The 24955-nt window shown below is 34.4% G+C and overlaps 5 protein-coding genes across 12 annotated transcripts; 3 read left to right on the top strand and 2 right to left on the bottom strand.

The window, feature by feature from the left end:
* The first annotated feature begins 173 nt into the window (after window positions 1-173).
* Window positions 174-2292, top strand: LOC102627113 (uncharacterized). 3 transcript variants are annotated; one of them, XR_371888.4, is made up of 6 exons: window positions 174-321; window positions 413-520; window positions 969-1064; window positions 1163-1531; window positions 1638-1732; window positions 1823-1971. XR_371888.4 is itself a non-coding variant. In XM_052431897.1 (6 exons), coding segments are annotated over exons 1-6 (723 nt in total). In that variant the 5' UTR covers window positions 174-320; the 3' UTR covers window positions 2074-2292. The 3 variants fall into 3 exon arrangements, 2 of the variants coding, with proteins under 2 accessions (XP_052287857.1, XP_006489627.2); XM_052431897.1 differs by lacking the exon at window positions 1638-1732 and having other exon boundaries at window positions 1163-1363; window positions 1466-1531; window positions 1823-2292; XM_006489564.4 differs by lacking the exon at window positions 1638-1732 and having other exon boundaries at window positions 1823-2292.
* On the bottom strand, window positions 2050-4862 carry LOC102626845 (pentatricopeptide repeat-containing protein At4g02750-like). Its single transcript, XM_006489563.4, has one exon. The coding sequence runs from the start codon at window positions 4701-4703 to the stop codon at window positions 2673-2675; it is 2031 nt and encodes a 676-aa protein (XP_006489626.2). The 5' UTR covers window positions 4704-4862; the 3' UTR covers window positions 2050-2672.
* A 4571-nt stretch (window positions 4863-9433) lies between these two features.
* Window positions 9434-12615, top strand: LOC102626548 (28 kDa ribonucleoprotein, chloroplastic). Its single transcript, XM_006489562.3, has 4 exons — window positions 9434-10071; window positions 11594-11695; window positions 11924-12196; window positions 12301-12615. The coding sequence occupies exons 1-4, from the start codon at window positions 9571-9573 to the stop codon at window positions 12352-12354; spliced, it is 930 nt and encodes a 309-aa protein (XP_006489625.2). The 5' UTR covers window positions 9434-9570; the 3' UTR covers window positions 12355-12615.
* A 1772-nt stretch (window positions 12616-14387) lies between these two features.
* Window positions 14388-18544, top strand: LOC102624651 (nuclear transport factor 2-like). Of its 4 annotated transcripts, none has more exons than XM_052435197.1 (10): window positions 14388-14595; window positions 14764-14853; window positions 14963-15097; window positions 15710-16016; window positions 16459-16724; window positions 16895-17084; window positions 17320-17441; window positions 17528-17593; window positions 17857-18008; window positions 18111-18260. In XM_052435197.1, exons 2-9 carry the CDS (start codon window positions 14815-14817, stop codon window positions 17977-17979), a joined length of 1248 nt encoding a protein of 415 aa, XP_052291157.1. In that variant the 5' UTR covers window positions 14388-14595; window positions 14764-14814; the 3' UTR covers window positions 17980-18008; window positions 18111-18260. The 4 variants fall into 4 exon arrangements, with proteins under 4 accessions (XP_052291157.1, XP_052291159.1, XP_006489616.2 ...); XM_052435199.1 differs by having other exon boundaries at window positions 18108-18260; XM_006489553.3 differs by having other exon boundaries at window positions 14391-14595; window positions 17857-17938; window positions 18108-18544.
* Window positions 18545-18664: 120 nt separating this feature from the next.
* LOC102625304 (uncharacterized) lies at window positions 18665-23228 on the bottom strand. 3 transcript variants are annotated; one of them, XM_052435192.1, is made up of 8 exons: window positions 23057-23228; window positions 22441-22533; window positions 21561-22362; window positions 20808-20980; window positions 20553-20652; window positions 20215-20442; window positions 19321-19493; window positions 18665-19076 (listed from the first exon to the last, which is right to left on the bottom strand). In XM_052435192.1, exons 3-8 carry the CDS (start codon window positions 22287-22289, stop codon window positions 18941-18943), a joined length of 1539 nt encoding a protein of 512 aa, XP_052291152.1. In that variant the 5' UTR covers window positions 22290-22362; window positions 22441-22533; window positions 23057-23228; the 3' UTR covers window positions 18665-18940. The 3 variants fall into 3 exon arrangements, with proteins under 3 accessions (XP_052291152.1, XP_006489621.2, XP_052291153.1); XM_006489558.4 differs by having other exon boundaries at window positions 21561-22349; XM_052435193.1 differs by lacking the exon at window positions 22441-22533.
* Window positions 23229-24955: the final 1727 nt, after the last annotated feature.

Here is a 24955-nt window from a genome sequence, read left to right as displayed (position 1 = left end):
TGTAGTGCCGTAAGACGGAAGTCGCCATTTGCCATCTTCTTTCTCATTCTTAAGGCAACTCTCAGGTCAAAACAAAACAACCAGACACAACAAGCAAAGCAAAGCAAAGCGATCTTCGTTGTGTGCTTTTTGTTCTGTTCCTGACTTCTCATCTCAAAAAACGTGAAACTCCACTTTCATTTCCCACGTGCTTCACGTGTTTTCTTTGTCTTTGCTTTGCTTTAGCCACGGAACTTCTTTTATTCGCAGGCCCTTGCCCTTGCATTAATAGCTGAATAAGCAAAAGCTCTCCAAGAAGTCAAAGCAGAGAAACAAACCCAAGTAAGTCTTTTTGATCTGGGTTTTTCGTTTATTGATCATGAGACGTTTATTACTTATTTATTTATTTTCATTTATTATGTTTTTTCGGTAGTGTATCCGAAGGTGAAGGTGAGAGAAGAGAAATACCAATATGATGAACATGTTGCAGTTGGTCTTCAGCTTCTTGAGTCTCTCTCCTTACATGTTCCTTCTTCTCCCGGTATTTTTTTTTCTTTTATCCAAATATTTCCTTTTCAATATCATATTTCTTTTTTTGGGTAATTTGGAATTTTGTTGTGTCTTCTATCAATATTTATTTATTTAGTAATCAGCATGATATCAATTTCAAATAGGCTGAACTCCCTTTCATAATACAAAAGCAATTGCAATAGCTTGATTCTTTTTATGACATGGGGAACTTGGAAACAAATAGCTCTGCTAGATATTTGATCATCTCATCTTGAACCTGAAGCATAGGAAATTTTCGTGGTTAATTAAGCCATGAGTTATTATGATAGATGGTTTTGAAGATTGAGAAGTTGACCCCAGCAGTAGAGGCTTCTTCATTTTTAAGGATTTCTGATGCTTTGATTTAGTATTAATAACTCTAAGTCAGTCTTGATTGGAGTTGATGTATTGAGTATGTAATGACCTGTTTGTTTTTCCAGAGATAGAGCATCGGGATGATTCTCGAGCATTCATTGCAAGAATTCCAAAATCTCCTCTGCGAAATGTAGTGACGCCCACAAATTCTACGCACAAAGGTTAAGTTTTATTATATTGTAGCTTCTGATACAAAATTCCATTTGTTTCTTATAGAGTAACGTTCAAGTTCTGATATATGACTATACTTCATTGACAGAAGCAGAGCAGAACAACTATACAAAGATTGATGAGAAGGAAAAACCAAATATAAGAGTCACATCTCCGACAATGGACTCTACTTCATTGTCGGATGACAGGAAGAATGATGTAAAGATTGATGAGAAGGAAAAACCAAATATAAGAGTCACATCTCCGACAATGGACTCTACTTCATTGTCGGATGACGGGAAGAATGATGTAAAGATTGATGAGAAGGAAAAACCAAATATAAGAGTCACATCTCCGACAATGGACTCTACTTCATTGTCGGATGACGGGAAGAATGATGTAAAGATTGATGAGACGGAAAAACCAAATATAAGAGCCGGTTCAATCCTGCGTCCACGTGCTGTCTTATCTAGTCCTGGTAAGATAACTTTGCTTAATTATGTTGACATTAGTTTGAGATTACATTCTGTTATTAGTCCACAGAGAAAGAAACTGATGACTAGGAACTTGAATATGAAATGCAGTAATCAAATCTGCAGCATAAATAGGTTGTATATGATTCTCAGAGCTTTCACTATGATTGATCATTGTGTTCATCCAACACAGCATCACACTCATTGTATGTGATTTTGTGAATGTTTAATTCTCCAATCAATTGATTTATCTCTAAGGCTACTAATACGTGGTAGTTGATAAATTTTGTATTCAGATAATGATGCTGTAATAGGAAATAAAAACAGATTGAAAGGAGAGCGACCAGCAGCTTTGAGGAATCATGATATGGTTTCAAATAGACATGCAAAGGCAAAATGTAAAGCTAGCTCGACTCGCATCAAAAGTCAACTAAACACAACATCCTCCAATAATGTGCATGAAAATAAGAGTGATATTAAAGGCAAGAAGGGCTCAGCAACGGCAGATCCCAGTCAAAGGAGATATCTCAGAACTTGGAAATTTTGATCGATTGTCGTTCAAACATTATACAGACATGAGTGTATTCACAGATACGGAGTGTTTGATTTCTTTTCTTTCCTTTTTCCCCATAGGAAAATTGGAAAAGCAATTGTGCATATGTTACAAATCACATACGAAACACTGTTTACACAATCCTTGTATTTCTTGGAGTAAAATTTCTCTCTCTCTTGAATATAGGAAGAAGAGAAGGTTGAAATGATTTTAGTCATGCTTATTAAATTACAGACTGGAAGTTTAAGTTGGAAAACTCCCTTGAATTTTTTAAATCACTGTCCCATTTGAAGATCCACCTCACTGCTTCCTTGAGGCCTCATAAACCTGAGAAATATGTGACGTCCATCTTTTAACAGGTTAACAAAGAATGATAGTATTTGCTTCCGATTATTGTCAATTTCTGCTTAGATCTTAATCAGCAACTCTCATTCGCAAAGTCGGCCTTAGTCCTTCAGAAAGTCAGCTTCAGTTCCTACCTCAAATCCTCAAATCCATCGGGTCCTCAGCCTTCGATCAGCTTACGTACTCGACTGTTCCCAATTTTGGGACAGCCATAGGATGTTAAAGAGTAAGTGACCAATGTAGTCTCACTAGTAATATGCATCAAAAAGAATTTCTCTCTCTATCTCTGTATGAAGTAAGTTCAAAAGATAACGGAGCCTATGGAACTTGGGGTGTGAACTGTCTCCTGAAAGAAATACATGCCCACCATCGTTGATTTGAATCCAACTACAACCTGGTTCCTTCTTAACACCGTTCTCTTTCATTTGAGCAAATATCCTCTTAGCATCTTCTCTTCTACCACAGCTCAGATACATTTCTGTCAAAATTAGATATACGCCAGAGTTATTAGGTTCTAGTTCCATAACCCTCTCACCAGCAATCTCACCCACCTTGATGTTGTTGTGGATTCTACAGGCTCCCAGCAAAGCTCCCCAAACAGTTGGAGAAACTTCAATTCCATCTGCTCTTATTTCATTTAAAAGATTCATTGCCTCATCTATAAGCCCGAATCTCCCAAGCAAGTCAACAACACAAGTATAATGTGCACTTCTTGGCTGAAGAAAGTACTTGTTTTTCATACAATCGAAGTAGTATCTACCCTGATCAACCAGTCCTGCATAACTACAAGCGGATAGAACTCCCACAAAGGTTATGTCATCGGGCTTAAAATCTGTTAACCTCATTCTTTCAAACAGCTCTAGAGCTTTTTCAGCGTATCCATGGTAAGCCAAACCACATATAATAGAATTCCAAGATATGATATCATGGATTGGCACGGAAGAGAATTCCAGCAAGGCTGATTGTATGTTTCCACATCTTGCATACATGGTTATCATTGCATTAGAAACAGTAGTAAACTGATTCCTGGCTATTTTAATTGCCTGTGCGTGGATTTGTCTTCCGAGATCTAAGGTTGGAAGATCTGAACAGATTGTTAAAACACTAGTAAATGTTGCATTATCAGGGGATGGACCTGACTCTTTCATTTGGACAAAAAACTTCAGACCTTCCTCCCCGAGATCATTTTCTCCTAGTCCAAATATCATAACATTCCACACAGTTACATCTCGGGTTGTCATCAATTCAAAAACCTTAATTGCACTTCCAACCTCACCCATTTCGAAATAACCAACAATCACATTTGTCCATGATGCTATGTTGCTGTACGGGTATTTCTCAAGATATGCATGAGCTTCCTTGACAAGTCCATTTCTTATTAATACCGAAATAATTGAGTTCCAAGTCTTTTCACATGTTTCAGGCATTTGCTTAAAATAGCTAATTGCAGCATCAATTCTTCGGCTATTAACCAAACCATTAATTAACTGCTTCCACGAAGTCAAATCACGGTCATGCATTTTTTGAAACAAATCTTCAGCTACACCAACGCATCCATTATCCAAGTAACCAGCTATCATCAGATTCCAAGCTTGAACATCCTTTGCAGGCATCTTATCAAAGAGTTTACGTGCTTCAACTATCCGTCCTTCTCTCACAAGTCCATTTACCATAATTGTCCAAGAAGCAACATCTCTAGCACCCATTTCTTTAAAGTAACTTTCCGCCAAATCCATCCTTTGACAATTCACCAGTGCTCCTATCACCAGATTCCATGAAACCACATCCTTTAAAGGCATACCATGAAAAACCCTCAAAGCTTCATCAATCAAACCATTACACACATACCCAGAAATCATCGAATTCCATGTTACAACATCTCTAACCTCCATCCCATCAAAAACCTCCTTAGCACCTTGAACATTATCACTCTGCATCAACCCTGCAATCACCGTATTATAAGTAAACATATCACGTTCAGGCATTTGATTGAATAAATACATAGCGTTATCTAAAAACCCATTTTTAAAGTAACCCCGTATCATCACATTCCACGTGACGGTGTCTCTTTGGGGCATTTCATCGAACAGGTTCTGGGCTTCCTGTATACGGGCATTTCTCATGAGGCTAGAGATTTCTGCGTTGATGGGTTTTAGGTTCAGAGGGGTTATGAGCCTTTGGTTGGTTGTAGAGATTTGTGGGACCGTGTGAGATAGTCGTCTGGTGAGAGTTAAACAGAGGGTTTTGGTGAGTTTGAGGAAGGAACGAGAAGACAACATGAGGTTCCATCTAGTTTGAAGACCCAATTGGAGGGAAAGATGAGGAGACCTTCTACATGTGTGGGTATGTAGATAGAATTTTTTTTTTTAAATGGGTAAATATGTAAATTGCAATATCATTTATAAACTAAGAAAGGTAGAGCTCTTTGTCAGGATTAGGGATGGCAAAATTCGGATCTGGGTTCGGGTAGCCTTCCCGGATTCGGACCCGGACCCGGATTTTGCCATCCCTAATCCTGATAAAGAGCTCTACATTTCTTCCAGATATGGATAGCATTTTTTTTTTTTGGACTCAGATCTTTTCACCCGGGTCCGGATCTGGGTCCGGGTTCAACCTGAAAAAATCTAAATTTTTGAATTCTGGATTTTGAACCCGGATCAATGAATCAATATCAATTTCTAAAATTATAAAAATAAAAAATTAATACATTTCCAAGCAATAACACATCCAGATTAATTAATAAAATTAATTAAAAAATAATATTAAAATTAGATATCCGGGTCCGAGTTCTGGATGTACGGGTTAACCTAAACCCAGACCCGGATATATCTGGCTTATTAAAATCTATTCCGGACCTGATTTTTTTTACATTCCGGTATGGGTTCAACCTGGCCCGGATTATCCGGGTTCGTCCAGGTCCGGGTTATTTTGCTGGTAGTGTCGTTAAGGTGCACCAAATTTAAAACCTTACCATTAATATAAATAATTAGTACAGAGCGAGTAAGGATCGATCCCACAGAGACTATGCTAGTTATATTTATTATTAACTCCAAAGCAAGATTTAAAATAAAATAATAGTAATAATAATAATAGTAATAGTAATAATAATATAAATTAATCTAACTAAAGAAAATGCCAATTAAAAATAAAAGGGGGATTTATGAATTTTTAACTAAATAGTAAGAAATAAAGAAATTAAAATTACGAACAAGAATTTAATAAAAACTCTAATTAAAGGAGAAAGAAATAATAATGATGAAAACTTTGGTTAAAGGATCATTCGCTACCACCAAACATGCACATAATATATTAATTCTATCATCAATTTATATTGAAACTATCAACCGTAGACAACAATAAGCTCTGTTAGTCTCAATCTTTCCTTAATATGTCGTTAGGCAAAATAAGCTCTTCACCTAATCTCTAACCATTAAATAATTTAAAACAAGCTCTTTAAATTTAAGATAATGAAAGCATTAAACAAAGAAAGATATTAGTTTGATCTAGGCAATAAACACACAAGCTCGGATTATTTAACCTAGGTTATGTTCTTCAATTGAAATCACTGATTCCAACCTGCTACTAATGATTAAAATATCAAGACAATTACGGATCAAGAATTTTAATCTAGCAATAAAATTTATTCAAGTCCTATCTAATTGGCCACTCAAACAAAACAAGAATAAACCATGAACATTAATTATAGAAGAACATAAACAATCTCAATTAAATAAATTGAATGATAGAATTTAAATTTAATTGCATAGCATGTTTAGGGTTTTGAATTCACCCTCAACCAAATAAAAATTTAGCCTAACATAATTAAATTGGGAATAGAAAAATTGATAAAACCAGTCATGGAGATTAATTCAAGCGGCTGCCTTTTTCTTCAATTGAATTCCGGCTGCTGATTTTTTTCTTCTCGCGGCTGCAATGTCAAATTCTCTTCCTCGAATTGCGTCTGCACTCCTTTTTGCTGCCTTGCTCTCCTCTCCTCTTGTGTGCCCGAATTCTTCCTATTTATAATGCTTTGGCTTTGTTTAAATCCTTGCCTGGAGAGAATTAAATTCCAAGCTCAAAACCGCCACCTCATGCTTCAATTAATAAGCCAATAATGATTTCCTAAAGCCAAAAGGCTTTATTCTCTTTCCTTTCACGTGGCCACTTTTGGTTTGCAATCTTTGTTTTCCAATTTTGCTTTCAAGTGATGGCTTGGCTTGTTCTTGGCTTGTTAATTGGCTTCCATTTTCTAATTTTAGCTCCATGTGCAACATTAATTTTTGCTTTGGCCCATATAAGCTTTAATTAAATTTATTTTCTAATTCTTTCCAATTCTTGGTCTCTTGTGTACTTTTGTCTCTCAATCTTCAATCAAATTTCTTTCCTGAATGCTCCGATTTGATTTCTCTTTAATTTCAGAATATACCTAAAATAACAAAATAAATAAAACTAAGATAAAAATTAACACAATAAAATATAATATATTAAATTAAAAATTAACTAAAATAACTAAAATATTTAAGACCAAAACAAAAAAAAGATAGAGAAATTAATAGCAAAATATATGGAAAATATACACTTATCATTTGCCATCCCTAGTCAGGATGGGCAAAAATGCCCGGCCCGACCTTCACACATGAGAACCTAGACAAAGGATTAAGAAAAAAAGCTCAAGTCAGGTTCAGATTCACTATTTTAAAAAAAATTATAAATTATTATAATATAATTAAAATTGAAAAGTAATTTAAAAATAAAAAAGAAAATTTAAATTCTTAATTTATAAATTAATGATGATTCAAAAAAATTGAAATTATGATATTAAACTATCTCTTTTGTGTTAATTAATTAAGAGAATATTTGAATTAAAAAATCTAATATTGAAGAAAATTAAATTTATAAACTTTTATTTACTTTATTTATTATTTTACTTTAAAATATTCATTTTCGTTAATTTATTTATGATTATAATAACTTATTGATCATTAATTTATTTCAAAAAAATAAATAAAACCCAAGCTCAGCCCAAACCCTCATGCTTAACTTAAAGTGAGCTTATGAGCTTGAAAAAGTCCGGTCCAAACCCACTATTTGCCCTCCTATTGGAACTCACCAAACTACTCATTAATTTTATTTTTAAGAATAATTTTTATGATTAAAATATCTTAAATTAAATTATAATTTTGTACATTAAAATATTAAAAAACAAAATTTCTACTCTTTGAACTCATCTTTGCATCTAATATAATTTCGTTAAACTCCAATCACATTTTCGTTAAACTCCAATCATATCTTGCAAAATTACTATCATGTACCAAGAATTTGAGTTCTTTTGGTGTTATCTTGTCTGGGACTAGAGATGGCAAAACCCCGGGCCGGGTCCGGGTATTGCCATGACCGGACCCTGCCCGGATGCAATCGGTCCGGGTCCGGGTCCGGACCGGGTTTTAATTCGGGTACCCGAATTTTATATTTTTTAATATTTTATGTGTATATATTTTTTATTTTTTGATAATTTTATAAGTTTTAAATTTATTTCAATAAAATTTGACATGAAAATATAAACTTTAAGTGTTTAAAACTTTATATATGTATAATAAATAAGTCAAATAAATATAAAATATTTAAAATAATATATATTTTATAATTTTTTTAATAAAATCCGGGTTCCGGGTTTATCAAGTGATGCCCAAGACCGACCCGGCTTCATACCCGGGCCGGGTAATATCCGGCCCGCAACAGCCGGGTACGGTCCGGGTCCAGACCGGGCGGGTATTTTTGCCACCTCTATCTGGGACTGTGAATATATCAACTTTAAATGAAGTTGAAGTTGAGTCACCATTTTTTTATCGCAACGTGTACGTGTTGACATCAGTATTTGATGTCTACAATGGGGCATTGTCTTTGAGGTTTGATCTTATTTTGGAAATTAATGAATTTAAGATTACCATTTATCATACAAGTCTTGAAAATGTTTATTACCTTGCAATACGATTGCAAGTACTTTGCTCTATCATAAACAAGTCTCAGCCTTAGGTTGCAAATATTTTTTGGCCATTCTAATTAACTTATCTGGGAACTATTCTATCTGGTAGCTTGGATTCTATAACTTATTGTGATCATCTTCTAATGAATGCAAAAGGTAAAAACTTTCTTAAAAAAAAAAGAAGAAAATTTAATGAAAGATTTATTAAGGATTTATAAATAAAATTTATGGGTTTAATGAGCAAAAATGCTATTATTGTAAAAATTGGGTTTATTAAGGGTATACTGGGCATTTAAGTGGGTTTATCGAATAAATTTTAAAATTTTAAAATTTTAAAGTGAGTTTATTTAGTAAATGAGTTTAGTGAGTTATTTGGTGGATTCAAATAGCCCCATCAATTCAGAAAACATTAAAAAAAAACTTATTAGAATGAATTTTACATGTTTTACCTCTCCCCTCACTCTTTTCTTTTATATGACAAAAAGTTTCGATTTTAGCTTGGGCCTTATAATTGTTTATAGCAATTAGATTCCAAATATTTTTTATTTTTAATTCAAATTGAGCTCCATTAGCATTATCTAAGGTTGACTGGGTCAATTGAAAATTCACAATAATATTAGACTAATAGAATTAGTAAAAGATGTTAATGTATAATTACCATCTAATTAATTGAGTATATCTTATTCTTATAAAATATAATATTATAATTTATTGATTTGAAAATAAAAAAAATTTATTGGGGTCTTTTTTTGATAGTTATTCTATGTAGCAATCCCAATATATGAGTTAGAAATGGCCATATTTACTGCTAAATACATATTTAAAGAAAAATAAATTTTGAACTAATCATGGGAATGATAGAGCACCACGAATAAATTGTATAAATTAATATGGACAAGCTATGCAGTATGATTGTATAAATTTATCCCAACTCACCTAAAATTGTAAAATAAAAAAATATCCCAAATCAGAGTAAGAAGCGAATAAAATAGCCCAGCAACTCTGATCCACAGTGATCACTTGACTCACCTTATCCAGTCTTACTGGACACAAATCTGCCCACATCAGCTTTAGCCACCAATCACACTAGTTTCTCATTCTGTCCCTAATCGTAACCAACTTTTAGCTTAACTGAAATAACCACCACCACCACCACCATCATCATGGCTGCTACAGCTGCTGCGGCCATAGGCTCATCTTTCTCCTCATCCATGCACACACCCAAATGCTTGCGTGCAAAGCAATGTCCAGTATCTCTTGATCATAACAACAATGTTGTTATTCCAATGATGAAGCTTTCAGCACCTCGAGTGTTACTGGCCTCCATTTCACAGCCTTGCACTATTGAGCCTCTTAACATAATCGGAGCTATCCCACAACAGAGCAAATGGCGTGTGCTGAAGATGTCTGCTGCTGTGGCGCAAGAAGAGGCGGCAGCCACTGCTGAGGAAGAAGCTTCTGGGTTGGTAGAGGAGGAAACGGAGGAAGTGCAAGAAGATGGAGAGGCTAAAGCTGAGGCTGAGGCAGGGCCTGAAGCCGAGGCCCTGGCACCGCCTCCTCTGGGTGTGAATACAAAGCTTTATTTTGGGAACTTGCCTTATAATGTTGATAGTGCTCAGCTTGCAGGGATAATTCAGGACTATGGCAGCCCAGAGCTTGTTGAGGTTTGTTACATATTCAATATAAAAATGAGAACGAGTCAATTTGTGATTATGGTAATATCTAATTATCAATTTAGAGAAACAGTTTGTTTAATAGTTTTATTCATTTATTTTTACTAGTGGAGTGCTACTTGCTAGTAGTTATAATTTTGTTTGACTTATGATTTGTGGAGAGAGGAATTGATAACTTAGACTGTACGATTATTAGTGGATGATTTCTAGAAGAGGGTTTCAGGAGATTAGGCCGCGTGATGAGGTCAGGTTCTTGTTTCTCTTGCCATGTCTTCCTGGAAAATTGGGGATCTTGTATCGAGCTGTGATAAATTATCTACTGGTCAGCGAATCATAGTAAAGCTACTTCCAATGCATGACTCAAATAGTGGTAGAGGTCTGATACAAGGAAATGCTATCCAAGTTAACAGTTAAGTGTGCACTGGCTAAGCTTGTTCAATCTGGTCTACTTGCTCAATCAGGTTGAACTCGAGTTCCACTGTTTGTTTGTAGAGTTTGATTGCTAATTAGTAACCCAAGCATTGGCACGATTGATATTATTACATAAAGGGCTACATGCGACAGTATTAATTTCAGAATTTTTTTTCAAAAGATTGAGTTCCAAATGTGCCGTAAGGCTGCTAAGTTGTGATGGGAATCAAGTAAATTTAATGTGTATGGCCAAACAGTACTTTATGTTGCACTCATCTGAAACCAGTTTAAAGTAGACTGAACATTTAAGTGCCTGTTGAAAATGGTGAATTTTGGTAATCCATGGTCAGTTCCAAGTAATGAAAGCATGAACAAGACAACTTGATATCAATAAACAGCTCAGTCTCCATCCAACTGTAATGGATTTGAGCTTGATCATCTTAATATGTAATTGATTTTATACTGGTAAAGTCTTCTGGCTATTCTTTTCAAAACTTCTGTTTGATTTTTAGAATTCCTCCATTCACTCAGGCTTCCCGGATCAAATAAACAGAGGAGGAGAGATGGAGTTCCTCTGTGCGTGGATGTGGACTTTTACATCCTAATTATGACTCAAAATTTTAATTTAGTGTGGCGACATGAACATTTTTTGCATTGAATGACCTTATTATTTTTTTTTTTTGGTTTTTTCTGAATCTTCGGTCCCATAACTTACAGCTCTAGGATTTTGGAATGTTTCTATTAAATCTAGGATTGGAAGAATCTATAAAAATATGTGAAAACAATTATATCTAAGTGAAGATTGGTTGCTTTTAATCAGCCAATTTCAGAATTAATAAAGGATGCTGACATGCTGTATTCACTGAGGAGAAAATATCCATTAGGTTCTAGGTTTATTGATAAAGTATATGGCTTTTGTTTCTCATTATAGATATCATAAACCTGCTGAGCAGTATATAAGCAGTTTTTGAACTTTTAATCTCATATTTGCATACAACATACTTTAATTGTTTACCATCAATCTTGTCATTCTAACTGATATTTAATTTCTCTGTTTTTCAAATTTTTTTTCCTTTAACTTAATTTCTGCTAATTGTTACAGGTTCTTTATGATAGAGAAACCGGAAGAAGCAGAGGTTTTGCATTTGTGACAATGAGCACAGTTGAAGATTGTAATGCGGTCATTGAAAACCTTGATGGAAGAGTAAGAATCTCTTTATATGCAAATACATCTGTTATTTCATCTAGGCGTGGATGTGTGTGCATAAACATGCACTTTTGTGTGTATATTCGTTTCAATTCGTTGAATCTTGGAGGGCTAACAAATTTGATGAAGATATCACAGAATATATTTCGATAATCATCTAAAATGTAAAAGCATACATAAATCCTTATCATTGAGCTTCAACTTAAAAGACTTGTGCTTTTCCAGGAATATTTGGGGCGGATTTTGAGGGTGAACTTTTCCGACAAACCTAAGCCTAAATTACCTTTATATGCAGAAACCGATTTCAAGCTCTTTGTTGGGAACTTATCCTGGTCAGTAACAACTGAAAGCTTAACTCAAGCTTTTCAAGAATATGGAAACGTGGTTGGAGCAAGGGTTCTTTATGATGGAGAATCTGGAAGATCTCGTGGTTATGGTTTCGTATGCTATTCAACAAAAGCAGAGATGGAAACTGCCCTAGAATCTCTTAATGGAGTGGTATTGATTCTCTCCTTTTTATTCTTCGTGCTCATTCTAAGGCACATATAAATTCGAACTTTCAGAAGATTACTAATCATCTCTTGTTCTTTATGCTACCTTAGGAATTAGAAGGACGGGCAATGCGCGTGAGTTTGGCACAGGGAAGAAGATCATAAGCCTACTTAAGTATTAACTCGGGAAAATTGGGAGATTGTTATCAATTGCATTGAAGAATCGGAATGATACCACATTATCTGCATGTTACAAGTGCAGTCACTTGGTGTCTTGGTCAGTGACCTGAAATTTCTTCCCTTTCATTTCATGTATTCCATTCAGATTCCACTTGAGTATTTACCAAAGTGGAACTTGAGAAAATTTAATGAGTTGTAATACTTGCACACTAAGGCAGCTAGTAAGTGAGGTTACTTTTTTTTTTCCTTTTTTTTGCCCCCAAAAAATATCTTTTATTAATATAAAAAAAAAGATAGAAAAGAGGTATTTGGCACAGATTAGTGGCAATTAGTGTTTGATTTTGTAGCATATGAAGCCATGAAGGAGACATAATGCTATGCCTTGCTCTTTAGAAAATTTGCAAAAGCATCTTGCAAGCATTATGTGGTACACAGTTTGTTGGAAAAGGAGGACTATTACACTTTTTTTTCCCTCTTTATAAAAGAGAGGAAAATTTTAGTGACTATTCCTTTATGAAAGAGAGAAAAATTATAGTGTCTATGGTTTCAATTTTAAGTGGGGTGAGGGTGACTAGGATTCAAGTTTTAAGTGGGTTTTGGAGGAGAGCTTTTGACCATGGGAAGCGTTTTTTTCCCTTTTTATAAAAACGCTTTTATAAAAGTATCCACTGCCGCTTTCTAATAAAACAAAACTATTTGGAAATATTCCTCAAACTAATCGCAAATATCCTAAATTCTATTATTAAAATACAAATTAAATGTATTTTTTTCCTCGAAAGTAATTAGTCTAATCTTGTTATTACATTATTGTCAAAAAAAATCTTGTTATTACATTAAACCCTCCAAATACAAATACTCTATATAGGAATAATTTCTTCATAATAATAAAAAATTATGGTCACAACTTGGAACCAGTTATAATTAAGAATAAATTTTACATTGTAATAAATTATATTTTTTATAGGTCTCGTCTTAATAAACTTACTTCCACATAGTAATAATATTTCAAAAATATATGTTATGTTACATAAAATTAAGATGGAATAAAATATCTTTCTAAAGTTATTTATGAAAATAATTTGTTCTTTAAAGTTGTAACCACATGTTTCAACTAACGGGTATGTATTAATTGATTAGCATAGACACTTAATAATTGGTCAACAAAATAATTAATTTATTAATGTCTATGCATTGAATTTGACTCACTTATTAATTTATTAATACATAATATAATTTACCTCTTTATCACTTGTATTAAGAATAATTAAGTAAAGACAATAATATTTGTATTATACTTTTATTAAATTATAACCGATAAAGAATAAATGTTTCTAACCCTAATAATATAATTATATGGAGATTTTACTGTATTATTCTCAATTGCATCATCCATCACTATCCATGAAAGAGCTAGAGACGTCAATATGTTTACGTAATTCAATTTCATCCTTTCGTTGAGAAATCATGCAAAACTAAATGTCCAATCATCCCATGTAATGAACCACTACTCAATCAACTTGCACCGATTTTTTTTTTAAAAAAATCAAAATCCACCATAAAAAGGCAACGCCTCCCTTAATCACCTTTTTAGATATTTTTACTTTAATTAAATATTATAAAAACATAATGATTACGTGCTTTGACGACACTTTACTATATCATGATAAATGGTTACATAATCAGATTTTTTTTGGCTTTGTTAATTTTTTGATCATTTTGATCATACGCTGACGGTGATGGGATACAATACCCTCAAATACCGTAGTCGAACCCAAAAACTTAAAAAAATAAAAAAATAAAAACACTTTTGAAGTACAAATCTTTTTCAATAAAATTAACAAAAATCCCAAATACATTATTAAATTAGGCCGAGAGAGAGCGGCCGGCGGAAAACTCACACAGCACTAGACGAGCCGAAGTGTGCGAAAGTCTCATTTGGGCACACTTTTTGCACCAATTGTGGCTGCCACTACTCATGATGAGCCTAAATGCCTAATTCTTATTGGTCGAAAAATATTAAAAACAAAAACTGAGAAAAGAAAAAAAAAAGGAAAACCAAAACCCAGATACAGACACAGAAAATGAATAATAAAAAAGTGAGAAAGAAGCGAAAACAGATGAAGCAGAAGCAATAAAAACTCAACACAAAAAGCCCAAAGAAAGACATAAAACCAAAAAAAAAAAAAATCAGTGGAGAAGATTTTCTCTCAAATTCTATCCCTCTAGGTATCTTGTTTTACTTTATCTATCTGAGAGTCTGACAAAACCCCACACCAATGATAGAATTTTTTTTTTCCCTTCCCAGTTGCTTGTGGTTATGGTTATATTTGAAGTACAATCTCTGTATGCTTAATAAGAACTTTTGTTGTTGAATTTTTTGTTTTTTGGTTACAGATCTTGGTTTGGATCTAGGGTTTTGTAGGGTTTAACGTTTTGCTTTCGAAAATGGCCTCTCCATTTCCTATTCCAGTCACCGCTGCTCAGGTTTCCGCTTTTTTGCTTCCACTTTATCTATTTGGGTTTTTGTTTTTTGTTTTTTTTTTCCAATTGGTTTTTCCTTTTTGGATTTAATTCTTTTGTGTGATTGGTTCAGGTGGGCACTTACTTCGTGGGGCAGTATTATCAGGTACTACAGCAACAGCCGGATTTTGTTCACCAATTTTACAGTGATGCCAGTACCATGCTTCGAATTGATGGCGACACTAGAGAGACTGCTACTGCTATGCTGGTATGTTGTTTTTTTTTCCCTCGTTTTTGTTTAAATTTTGGGTTGTTTGATTGAAATGTTGACTGGTCAATTGGGTTGCTGCTGGATGCTCTTGATTGCTGTAGCTTTTCAGTGCATTGTTGTTGTTTCAGGTTTAATGGTTGGGCAATGGCTCTTCTGCTGTACTTTATTGTGAAAATTTAGGATTAAGTCTATAATTGGAATGCAAGTACTATTATTAGATATAGGTAGCTGATAATAAATGGGGTGCTCATTCTGATGCGAGACCCTCAAGCATCTTAATTTGAAACAGAGAGGGAATTATACAAATGATAATGTTGGGCTCATTTTATTTTTAATGGCTAGACATTTAGGTATTGTTTGTATGAATTGCTTCATTACGTGAATACATTAGAAAATCATTGTGAATTTATATTTTGGGACTATACATATTTTTTTTTTAATTGTTTAGCTGTCCAGTTAATATGAGATGGTTTCACCCAGAGTGTCCATTGATTGATTTTTTTTTTTTTAAATACATGTAATTGAAAACTTTTATGTGTGCAGTAGAGGCAAACGTTGTGGATTTTTTTCATTAATTTTTTCTTTTTCTTTTTCTTTTCTATTTGGCAGCAAATCCACTCACTCATCATGTCACTCAATTATTCGGGAATTGAAATCAAGACGGCTCATTCCCTGGAATCTTGGAATGGAGGTGTTCTTGTGATGGTTTCTGGTTCTGTGCAAGTAAAAGATTTCAGTGCGAGGAGGAAATTTGTTCAAACTTTTTTCCTTGCACCTCAGGAGAAAGGTTACTTTGTTCTTAATGATATTTTTCACTTCATTGGTGAGGAACAATTTCATCACCATCCAGCAGTCTTATTAGCCCATAGCAATTTCAATTCCAAGCTTAGTGCCTCTGTGACTATTCCAGAACCAGGTACCTGTATATCACGAGTTGTGCAGTTTTAGGGCTTTGTCATGGCATCGCATGGCAGAATAAGGGGATTTTTGTGCTGTTACAAAGAAGCGATACTGACTATTGAATTATATTATCATATAATTTTATGGAATCTTAATGATTATATGTTTTGCATTCATTTTTGTTATTCTTGGTTATCAGCAAGAATGTTCTGCATGCTATGTATGTGAATTATGTATGCACTTTATTATTGTCTGGGGTTATCAGAATATGCGGCTGGTGTCCTTGGAAAAATAGTTGGAAAAAAATGGTTTGTCTTACTAAATTCTGATATTGTGACCTGCTTATGCCTAAGTGCTGATTCATATTAAAATATTTCCTCCGAAATATCAGGTAGAAATTTCTGATATTGTGAATTAGTGAAATGTTTTATAAAATGAAACCCCTTTTTTGTTGACAGTACCGAACCATTTGATGGGTGGTGAAATCCAGGCAAGGGAATATGTGTCTCCTGTTGATGTCAAACAAAATGGTCTAATTGACGACTACGGTTTTCCAGAGCAAAGGTTACAGCAAGTCCCTGAGTCTGAGAATATTTTGGAGGACAGTCCTGATGAAGAGTTGGATGGTTCACTTCAAAATGCAGTTAATGCTGCACAAGATTACCTGCCTGCTTCTGTTGAGGAACCTGTTGGAGAGCCTCAAAAACATACTTATGCTTCAATTGTAATCACTAATACACATAGTAGTCATATTTTCTTGATTTCTTTTGTTTGTTTACTTTTTATTGTGGTTGTGTGCGCACTTGCGTGTGTACATATCCGTAGCCTATTGAATGGGAATTCCTTGATACAGAAGTACTAACTTTTTTCACTTTCCCACTTAACTATTGGCAGTTACGGGTTGCTAAAGGACAATCTACCCCTTCGGTTACTCCCCAGCCTAGTGTTAGCAAGAATATATCACCTGTTTCAGATTGGAATCATGTTTCTCAGCCAACTACTCAGCAAGAAACTGTTTCGTCATATGCATATGAAAAGTCTTGGGCTGACACGGGGGAGGAAATTTCAGCTGTTGAAGATGAAGGTCATCTTTTAACTGCTATAATTATGTATCTACTTTATGCTCTAGGGAATCATAGTATGACAAAACCTTACAGAACAAATTGAAGTCTAAATCCCTCTACTGAACCCAAAAAAAACAAAATAAAGGAATTTTCGTTTAATTGCTTTTACAGCGTGAATATGTGTCTAAGTGTTTGAATTTATTTATTAAAGGTATTATTCTTTATCTTTGATGTTGGGTCCATGCATGATTTCAGAAGAAATAAAGTCGGTTTATGTGAGAAACTTGCCTCCTAGTGTATCTGAATCTGAAATTGCGGAGGAGTTTAAAAAATTTGGTGAACTCAGTTCCGAGGGTGTGGTAATCCGGAGTCGCAAGGTTCGTTTACTTGCCTTGTGTTTGGGCTGTATTGGAACATCCTTTTTTATGAACTTAACACTCTAAAATTCTTTTCATATTCGTAGGATGTTGGTATTTGCTATGCTTTTGTGGAGTTTGAAGATATGACTGGTGTTCGCAATGCAGTCGAGGTTTGCATTTTAATGTGGCATTAATTTTACTACTATTTTTTCTTTTCCATTCTCCCTCTCTCTGTCTAAGGAAGGAACCTGGGGTGGGTTTTTAACAACTAAAATTGGAAGAAACCTGGGTGTTTTTTTTTTCACTTTCTGTTGTTTTGTGGTTCATTTAAAAATTGATATTAGTTTGTTCAACTAGGAACTTTGTTTCGACAGGACCCTGAATACTGGATTTTGTATATTGACTTCTTTTGCATCCCTTTTATATTATGCAGGCGGGTTCTGCACAAGTTGCAGGGCGACAGGTGTATATTGAGGAGCGTAGACCGAACAGCAATATTCCATCTCGAGGAGGAAGTATGTGTTTTGCTCTTTTTTGGTATACTCTTGCCATATAATGCACCTGGAAAATGCTACGCTGGGCTGAGTATACTCTCCCCCTTCCTGCCCATGTTCTATGGCATTTGAGTTTGAACTTTGCTCCTTGTTGCTTGTTCTTTTGTTTTTCTAATGATTGAAACTGTAGCAGGAAGGGGGAGAGGCCGAGGCAGCTACCTAACGGATGCTCCGCGGGGGCGTTTTGGCTCAAGAAGTTATGGTAGAGGAGGTGGCTATGACGGGGGTGACAGAGACTACAATAGACCGAGAGGAAATGGTTTCTATAGGCCGTCCCCGCGCCAAGATAGAGGACACTCAGTCACCAAGTATCAAGAAGTGGATAGAATTCATCCGAGTAGAAATTTCTAGATGCTCTTAAACAAAGGGAATAGATCAAAATTTTGGGTCCAACCATTCAACTCTGACGCGTTAACCTTTGTTGGTTTCAGGCGCCATCATATATAGATAATTTCATAAAGTAACATTGATTTTAGTATGTCGGTTTTATTGTCTTGGAAGTTTTTCAATATTTTACCTTGTTTGATAAAATTTTTTTATATTTTAATAGCAAAATGTGTTCTTCCATTGAGAGCTCTCTGTTCCAAGTGAAATCTAAGCATTTTCTTTCCTATTTCTTTCATTTGTTTATTCATTATTTGTAACTTGAGTTTCAACAAACTCATATCAGAGGTTTTGCTTAAACAATTATCATAAATGTTATCCCGCTTTCTTTATTTGTTTTGTATTAATACAACACCAGCGACCGACTCTGGTAAATAGAATGATCCTTTAAATGACCTTCAATAAGCATTTTTCTGCTAATGATATATTTTTCTCTTTGTTGGTACGAAGCAAGAAAGACGGATACCAACGTTATTTTAATATACTTATCGCTGTTTGCTTGGGCTTTGATCCCCAAAATGTCATCACATGCCACTGAAGATGCCTTGAGAATCAGATTGCTGAGCTACTAATTTTTTGTTAGGCATAAACATTTGCTGTTGTTACTGCTCCTTGACGGATGGGAGCAACCTGCCGAAACTGATCACTGCTTTTGCTATCATCTTCATCTTCTTCTGTTTCCCAGAGGAAGCAAGCATATGCTGCGAGAACATGGCTGCAAACAAAGAAGCAACAGGCCGAGAGTCGGTCAAATTAAATAATGAAACAAATCTTTTCTAATTAACACTTGAATCTAGGTCTCCACAAGCATATATTTTGATTCCTGTCACAGAAAGGGACCTTTTGCAATTCCTGAAAAAGAAAATGGACACATTGCAGAACCAAGGCGAGCAAAGTGAATATCAAGGTCATACAAACACAATTAATAATGGGATGGTGATTCTGCAAGAATTTTTTACCTATCCGCAGGAGAGGCTTGAACCGCTCGCTCAAAATAGCACAACGCTTTGTCATGATCGTGGTGAAGTTCCCACACCAATTTGGCATATTGTGACATGATTTCACCATCACCTGGGTTAGCTAGTATGGCACGCGAGAAATACTCCTCTGCTCCTTCAAGGTCTCCTTTTGACTGTCAATCAGAACCAAATAAGAGAATCGAAATAATCAAGAGGTATCAATCTGAACATGCACAATAATTAATAGGTCTAAGCATAAAAGAATCAACATATAAGAAATAGTTCAGAGATAAATATTATGATATAACACAGGGCAGCGCTAGGATCTGTATTGAACATGTGTGAAACTCTGAATCCCTCTATGAAACAAAATGTATCCTGCAAATACTTAGTCATTCTGTTTCTCAGAGAATATGATTTTGGTAGCGTGAAATCCTACATGCTGATGATTTACGGGAGATAGCTTCATCTTGAATCCTAATGAGCCTAAAAAAAGGATAAAGGCCCAGAAGAAATTGCCTGGTTTGCGAGAGCCCGCTATAAATTCTACCCATATATATTCTGATCGCCAAGTACCAGACCTGAGTGTACAACTGCACATGCTATAACAATCGATTGCATTTTCACAGAAATGCAGGTTTTATCAAATATTGCATATGTCTTTGTAGTGAAAGCTGAAGATCCTTCTAACAGATGCCTCACTCAAGCATCAACATTCTTTAGGCCTAGAGCATGGATTCTATTTCTAATATCCTCAAAACACGATATTAAGTGCTACATTTTAACCAATCCAACAAAGTAGACTAGCTGGATGTCTGTGGGAACATACATATAGGTAAGAGTGATGCGGCTGAAGTCCATGAGTTATTCTTGAAAAGAGAACATGCATCTCACCTGATATAAAAACTGAGCATACTTCCTAAGGACCAAGGGGTTGCAAGGATTTTCGTCAACCATCCTTTTGAGATACTCCTCAAGATCGCCACTGCTGTTGGTATCAGCTGCCGTAAAATTTCTCTCGTCAATGCTGAGCCCTGCTGCAATGCGCAAGGATGGGCTAACTGGCTCAATTTCTTTATTAGAAATTGAGTCTTCAAGTTTATTCAAATTGTTTCTTTCTATCTGAGAAAAATATCATAGAAGCATTACAGCCTGTTCAACCATTAGTTACAAGGAGGAAAAAACAAGGACTCACTGTTAAGCAATCACAATTCATAAACCAAGGTCCTTACTTGAATAGGTAGAACTTGAATGTGCTCTTCTTGTGCTGTATCATCTTCCCCATCATCCTCCATTTCCCAGAGGAAACAGGCATAAGCTGCAAGAATGTTGCTGAAGACAAGATACAGAAGGTTAAATTTTGGACAAGTGAAAACAATAATACTCCCTAGAAGTTGAAGCAGCCAAATTCAGAGTCACTCAGCTGTTCAAAAAGTAAAATTAAAGAGGCATTTCTGTTGAGGCAGCCGGATTACTTGAGTACTCACCTATCTTGAGGAGCAGCTAGAGCAGCTCGTTCAAAGTATGTCAAGGCTCTATGCTGGTCACGATGGAGCTCCCAAACCAGTTTAGCATACTGCATCCAACTTGCACCATCTCCAGGATCTGCCATTGTTGCATGATTATAGTAGTCCTCAGCTCCATAAAGGTCTCCCTTTTTCTGTTAGGAAAATATGACAAAACTTGGTTTTAAACAGTTACAATCCCTGCTTTGTTTTCAGGTGCAAAGTATGAGATTTCCGCGAAACTAAAGCTCAACAAATAAAAACTTCTATGCAGATTAAAGCTAATTAATTTTTTTTAATGTAGAATTTACCAGTAACCACTAAATTACAATCAGAAAACTAAAAAGCATAGACCAAATGATGGTTCTACTCTTAAACAGATGGATACATAGTACAATATGGAGATCTGCACATCATCCTAATTTTTCAGTTGGTTGCCTGATTCAAAGAACGTAAAAAAAAATATTTATTGCTTTGCAGATATATGATCTCCCACAAATATCAATTATAAACTTTGTGAACTACAAATCAAGCCATTTCGAAACACCCTGAAATCTATCTTCAAAACAAGCTTCAGCACCCAAATAATCCTTGGATATATTATCCCTCATCTAATATACAAAGTAGAATTTTCCTTCATATACAGCTGAAATTGAATCCTGCTTAAACAAGTTAAAATCAGTATGTCTAAATTAAACCAAAATCAGAAAAGCAGAGAATGAATTATCCGCTCACCTGTAAGAGCTGAGCATAATTTCGTAGAAGCAAAGGATGGCAGGGGTATTCATCAATCATTCTCTTATAATACTCCTCAGCCTCTGCACTATCATCAAAATTCGGCATAATTAAATCAACAACTTCACCGGCATCATCAAAACCAGGAACACTAATCCCGAGTCCCGTGGCCAGATACATACGAGGACTAACCGGCCGTTCAATTTCTTCTCCAATCCCATTCAATCCTTCTTCCCCACACTCTCCCTCCTCTTCAATCAGCCCCATATTCTTTTTACTCCCAAAACTGAAGTCACCACTGCTAATACCTGAACCATCTACACACTCTCCAATTGTTACAGTCCTAGTCAAGGGTACTTCTTCACTTTCTACTCCATCAACAGAACTATAAATCTCGAAAGACGGCGCAGACCTCAACATGGTTTTGTTGGTTTTGTTATGTAAAAACGAAGACTTCTTCTGCGCACACAAGTAACGAATCTGATCTTCTATGTCGCAAGAACTATGACTATGTGCCAACCCTTTCAAGTTTCCATCCGAAGAAGCTCTTCGAAGGCCTTTAAGGCTTGAACTGCAATTTTCTTGGGAGGTTGGAGGTGAGCAGCATGACAGTGTAGTTGAGTTAAGCCTGTTGGTGTCTTCTTCTACATCCTTGTCAGGACTGTCTGAGAGGCTCGGAGACACGAGGGATCCAATATTAACTGGGGTCGATGAGCTTCTTAGAAGCATGTTGTTTGATGCTACTTAAAGTGATCTGTTTTTGTGCTTTGCTTCAGATTGTAAAAAATTCTGCACGTATGAGCTGTAAATGATGAGCAAAAAATATATCTAAATCTAATCTCCTCAAGTCAAATATTAATAATAATAATACAACACGTACCGTTATATTTCTCTGCCATGCCCACGCTCTTGTATGTGAATTCGCAAATAAAAATATTTTCACAAGATGATTTACAACTAGAAATGCTTGATGCTGCAACAACACAATGAATTGCAAATGGGGTAAGAAAGAAACTAGGAAAGTAACTATTTTATTATTATCAAGTAAACTGATTCTTTCTTGCATTAATTAAGCTCCAAGATGCCTTTACCAAATGGAGGTGGGATTAAAATTATAATTTGCTTGAATGTCGTGAGTCGATAAATAAGATATAACAGGATGCACGTGATTCCATTCTAAGTAAAGGGGGATTCTCTCTTAATCCCCGTGAAAATTAGTTTTGTTTTGGGTGCTTTCTATATCAGGACAGAAACCAGAAAGCAAAAGTTGGCAACATTTGATTATAAATTATCATATCACATGATACCATGATGAGCAAAGTTTCTTTATATCCAGTTATCTTGGTAACCATCTATGAGGTCGCCAAAATGTCATTTGTAAGTAATCAGACATAACTTTTAATAAATAATGTAATTTTGCGTGCGTTACAAGGGTAATGTTTTATGTTATAATTAATCATATGAATAATTAAAAAAAAATAATAAAATATACTTACGTCTAGGCCTTCAGAAGTGCAAATTCATAAAAATTGAAGGCCGGCGTCTCCCTGAGTTTAGAATGACCCTTATGACAGATGAGTGAGTTGTGCGGTGAGACTTTTGCAGAGAGATCTGGTTTTTTTGGTTTCCGGATTGAAGGGAATTTATTATTTTTCTTTAGGTGTCATTTGTTGATATTTATGCTTCAATTTGCTTCTGAAGAAGAAGAAGTGACGCGTGTGATTTTCCATGAATAGGTGTCAGTTCAACGTGATCCTCTTAAAAGTGATGGTGACTTTGTGAATTGTGAGTAATTGAGCAATAATGTTATGTAAACTATTTTTCCTGTATTTATTTATTTATTTATTTTTTTGCGGTGTGTTAGTTTTTGTACACGTATGCGTGATTGAACATTCAATTATCTTATGAAGCATGGACAAAGGAGGGGTGTTCAGAAATCAATTCAATACGTTGGATTTATAAAAATTTGATATGTAAAAGTTTGATTTATAAATTAATGGATTGAATTGGACTAAAAATTTAATAATTCGCAATTGGTGGATTGATACATATCTATTTATGTAAATTTATAAAAATTTATGAATTTATAAAAAAAAATATTTATTTAATTAAAAATAAAACTTATAAATATGACATTAATGCTTACTAATAAATAAATTAATTAAAATATAGTTACATTAACACTATATTATATCTTATCTGATAATAATAAAAAATAAAAAATAATTAAATAAACAATATAGCTTTCTAAATAGTTAATTTCCATGTACTGATCTAAACAAACGAGATTTTTTTTTTCATTTTGATGTGTTATATTTGGAAACTTTAAATGTATTTTCTAGCTTTATTTAAATAATTAATTAATTTAAATCTTATTTAATTTTAAATTTGATTGATAGTAAAATTATTTTTGTATTTAGTTAGTTCGTGAATTGGACATAATTAAAAATTTTTAGTCCGCAAACCAATCCGTAAATTATAGCAATATTTAACCCTTAGCTTACATTAATCAATTTCCTACTCCTGGTATTCGATCCTTACCCCACATTCTAGGAAAGATCTTTATATTGGCATCTTTTTTGCACATGCTTATGTACCCTTTAGAACAAATTTGCTATATGTATATAATTGTACTACATTATAGCAATATTTATTGTTGATGCTAAACCAATGAACAGTAAAATATACATTTATGCATGGTCACTGATATGTTGTATTTAATTTGAATAATACCAATAGAATTGGTCAAAAAAATAAAAAAACAATGCAATTACTAAATCTAAAAGTAATTCTATTGTGATTTTTTAGGGTTTGCCAAAAGCATCATTCTCTCTCTCACACGTACTTTTTTATTTATCTTTTTACAATTCTCTAAACGACGGACCTCATCCTCAAATGTTGTTTCAACTTGTAGCGGTGTAGCCTAATGCACTTGTTTCTCAACTTATACTGAGAGAATGTGTTCTAACTCCATTAGCTAATTTTCTTTAGATAAAATCGATTTCTCTCTGAATATAAATGGAGTAGATTTTTTCAATTTAATGCTCAGTAGACTCTTCAAATACCCGTGTCTTAAGTTCTAAAAATTTTCATATTGTAAATATCTATGCATTATAGTAATTAAAAAATAACCCTCAAATTAAAAATATTTTCATAGACTACCCTTAAACCTCTGGCAAAATATTTTGTTTTTAAATAAAATTATTCTTTTAGTATGAGATAAATGTTTACCATTTTTCAACTTCTTAGTTGAAACATCAAATATTGAATCAACAATAAATGCCATCATATAACGAGAAGATTAGGTCATTAGTACTCTCAAACTTTACCAGTATATAATATGTGTCGACACACTTAAACCTGATATGTTGCTGCAAACAGATTGGGGAAAACAA

Source organism: Citrus sinensis, chromosome 1 (assembly GCF_022201045.2).
Source record: "Citrus sinensis cultivar Valencia sweet orange chromosome 1, DVS_A1.0, whole genome shotgun sequence".
Lineage (NCBI taxonomy): Eukaryota > Viridiplantae > Streptophyta > Magnoliopsida > Sapindales > Rutaceae > Citrus > Citrus sinensis.
The sequence above is the reverse complement of the archived record's forward strand: the minus strand, read 5'-3'. Positions and strand labels throughout refer to the sequence as shown.

Excerpts from the sequence above, each read along its gene's own strand:
- LOC102626548 (XM_006489562.3), top strand. The coding sequence starts at position 9,571 with ATGGCTGCTACAGCTGCTGCGGCCATAGGCTCATCTTTCTCCTCATCC. Across the intron at positions 11,696-11,923 it reads TTGAAAACCTTGATGGAAGA|GAATATTTGGGGCGGATTTT; the intron begins GTAAGAATCTCT and ends GTGCTTTTCCAG. Across the intron at positions 12,197-12,300 it reads TAGAATCTCTTAATGGAGTG|GAATTAGAAGGACGGGCAAT; the intron begins GTATTGATTCTC and ends ATGCTACCTTAG.
- LOC102624651 (XM_006489553.3), top strand. The coding sequence starts at position 14,815 with ATGGCCTCTCCATTTCCTATTCCAGTCACCGCTGCTCAG. Across the intron at positions 15,098-15,709 it reads AGACTGCTACTGCTATGCTG|CAAATCCACTCACTCATCAT; the intron begins GTATGTTGTTTT and ends TCTATTTGGCAG. Across the intron at positions 17,442-17,527 it reads TGGTAATCCGGAGTCGCAAG|GATGTTGGTATTTGCTATGC; the intron begins GTTCGTTTACTT and ends TCATATTCGTAG.
- LOC102626845 (XM_006489563.4), bottom strand. The coding sequence starts at position 4,703 with ATGTTGTCTTCTCGTTCCTTCCTCAAACTCACCAAAACCCTCTGTTTA.
- LOC102627113 (XM_006489564.4), top strand. Across the intron at positions 521-968 it reads ACATGTTCCTTCTTCTCCCG|AGATAGAGCATCGGGATGAT; the intron begins GTATTTTTTTTT and ends TTGTTTTTCCAG. Across the intron at positions 1,532-1,822 it reads TGCTGTCTTATCTAGTCCTG|ATAATGATGCTGTAATAGGA; the intron begins GTAAGATAACTT and ends TTTTGTATTCAG.
- LOC102625304 (XM_052435192.1), bottom strand. The coding sequence starts at position 22,289 with ATGCTTCTAAGAAGCTCATCGACCCCAGTTAATATTGGATCCCTCGTG. Across the intron at positions 20,981-21,560 it reads ATTATGCTCAGCTCTTACAG|AAAAAGGGAGACCTTTATGG; the intron begins GTGAGCGGATAA and ends TTTTCCTAACAG. Across the intron at positions 19,077-19,320 it reads CAAGCCTCTCCTGCGGATAG|CCATGTTCTCGCAGCATATG; the intron begins GTAAAAAATTCT and ends CTTTGTTTGCAG.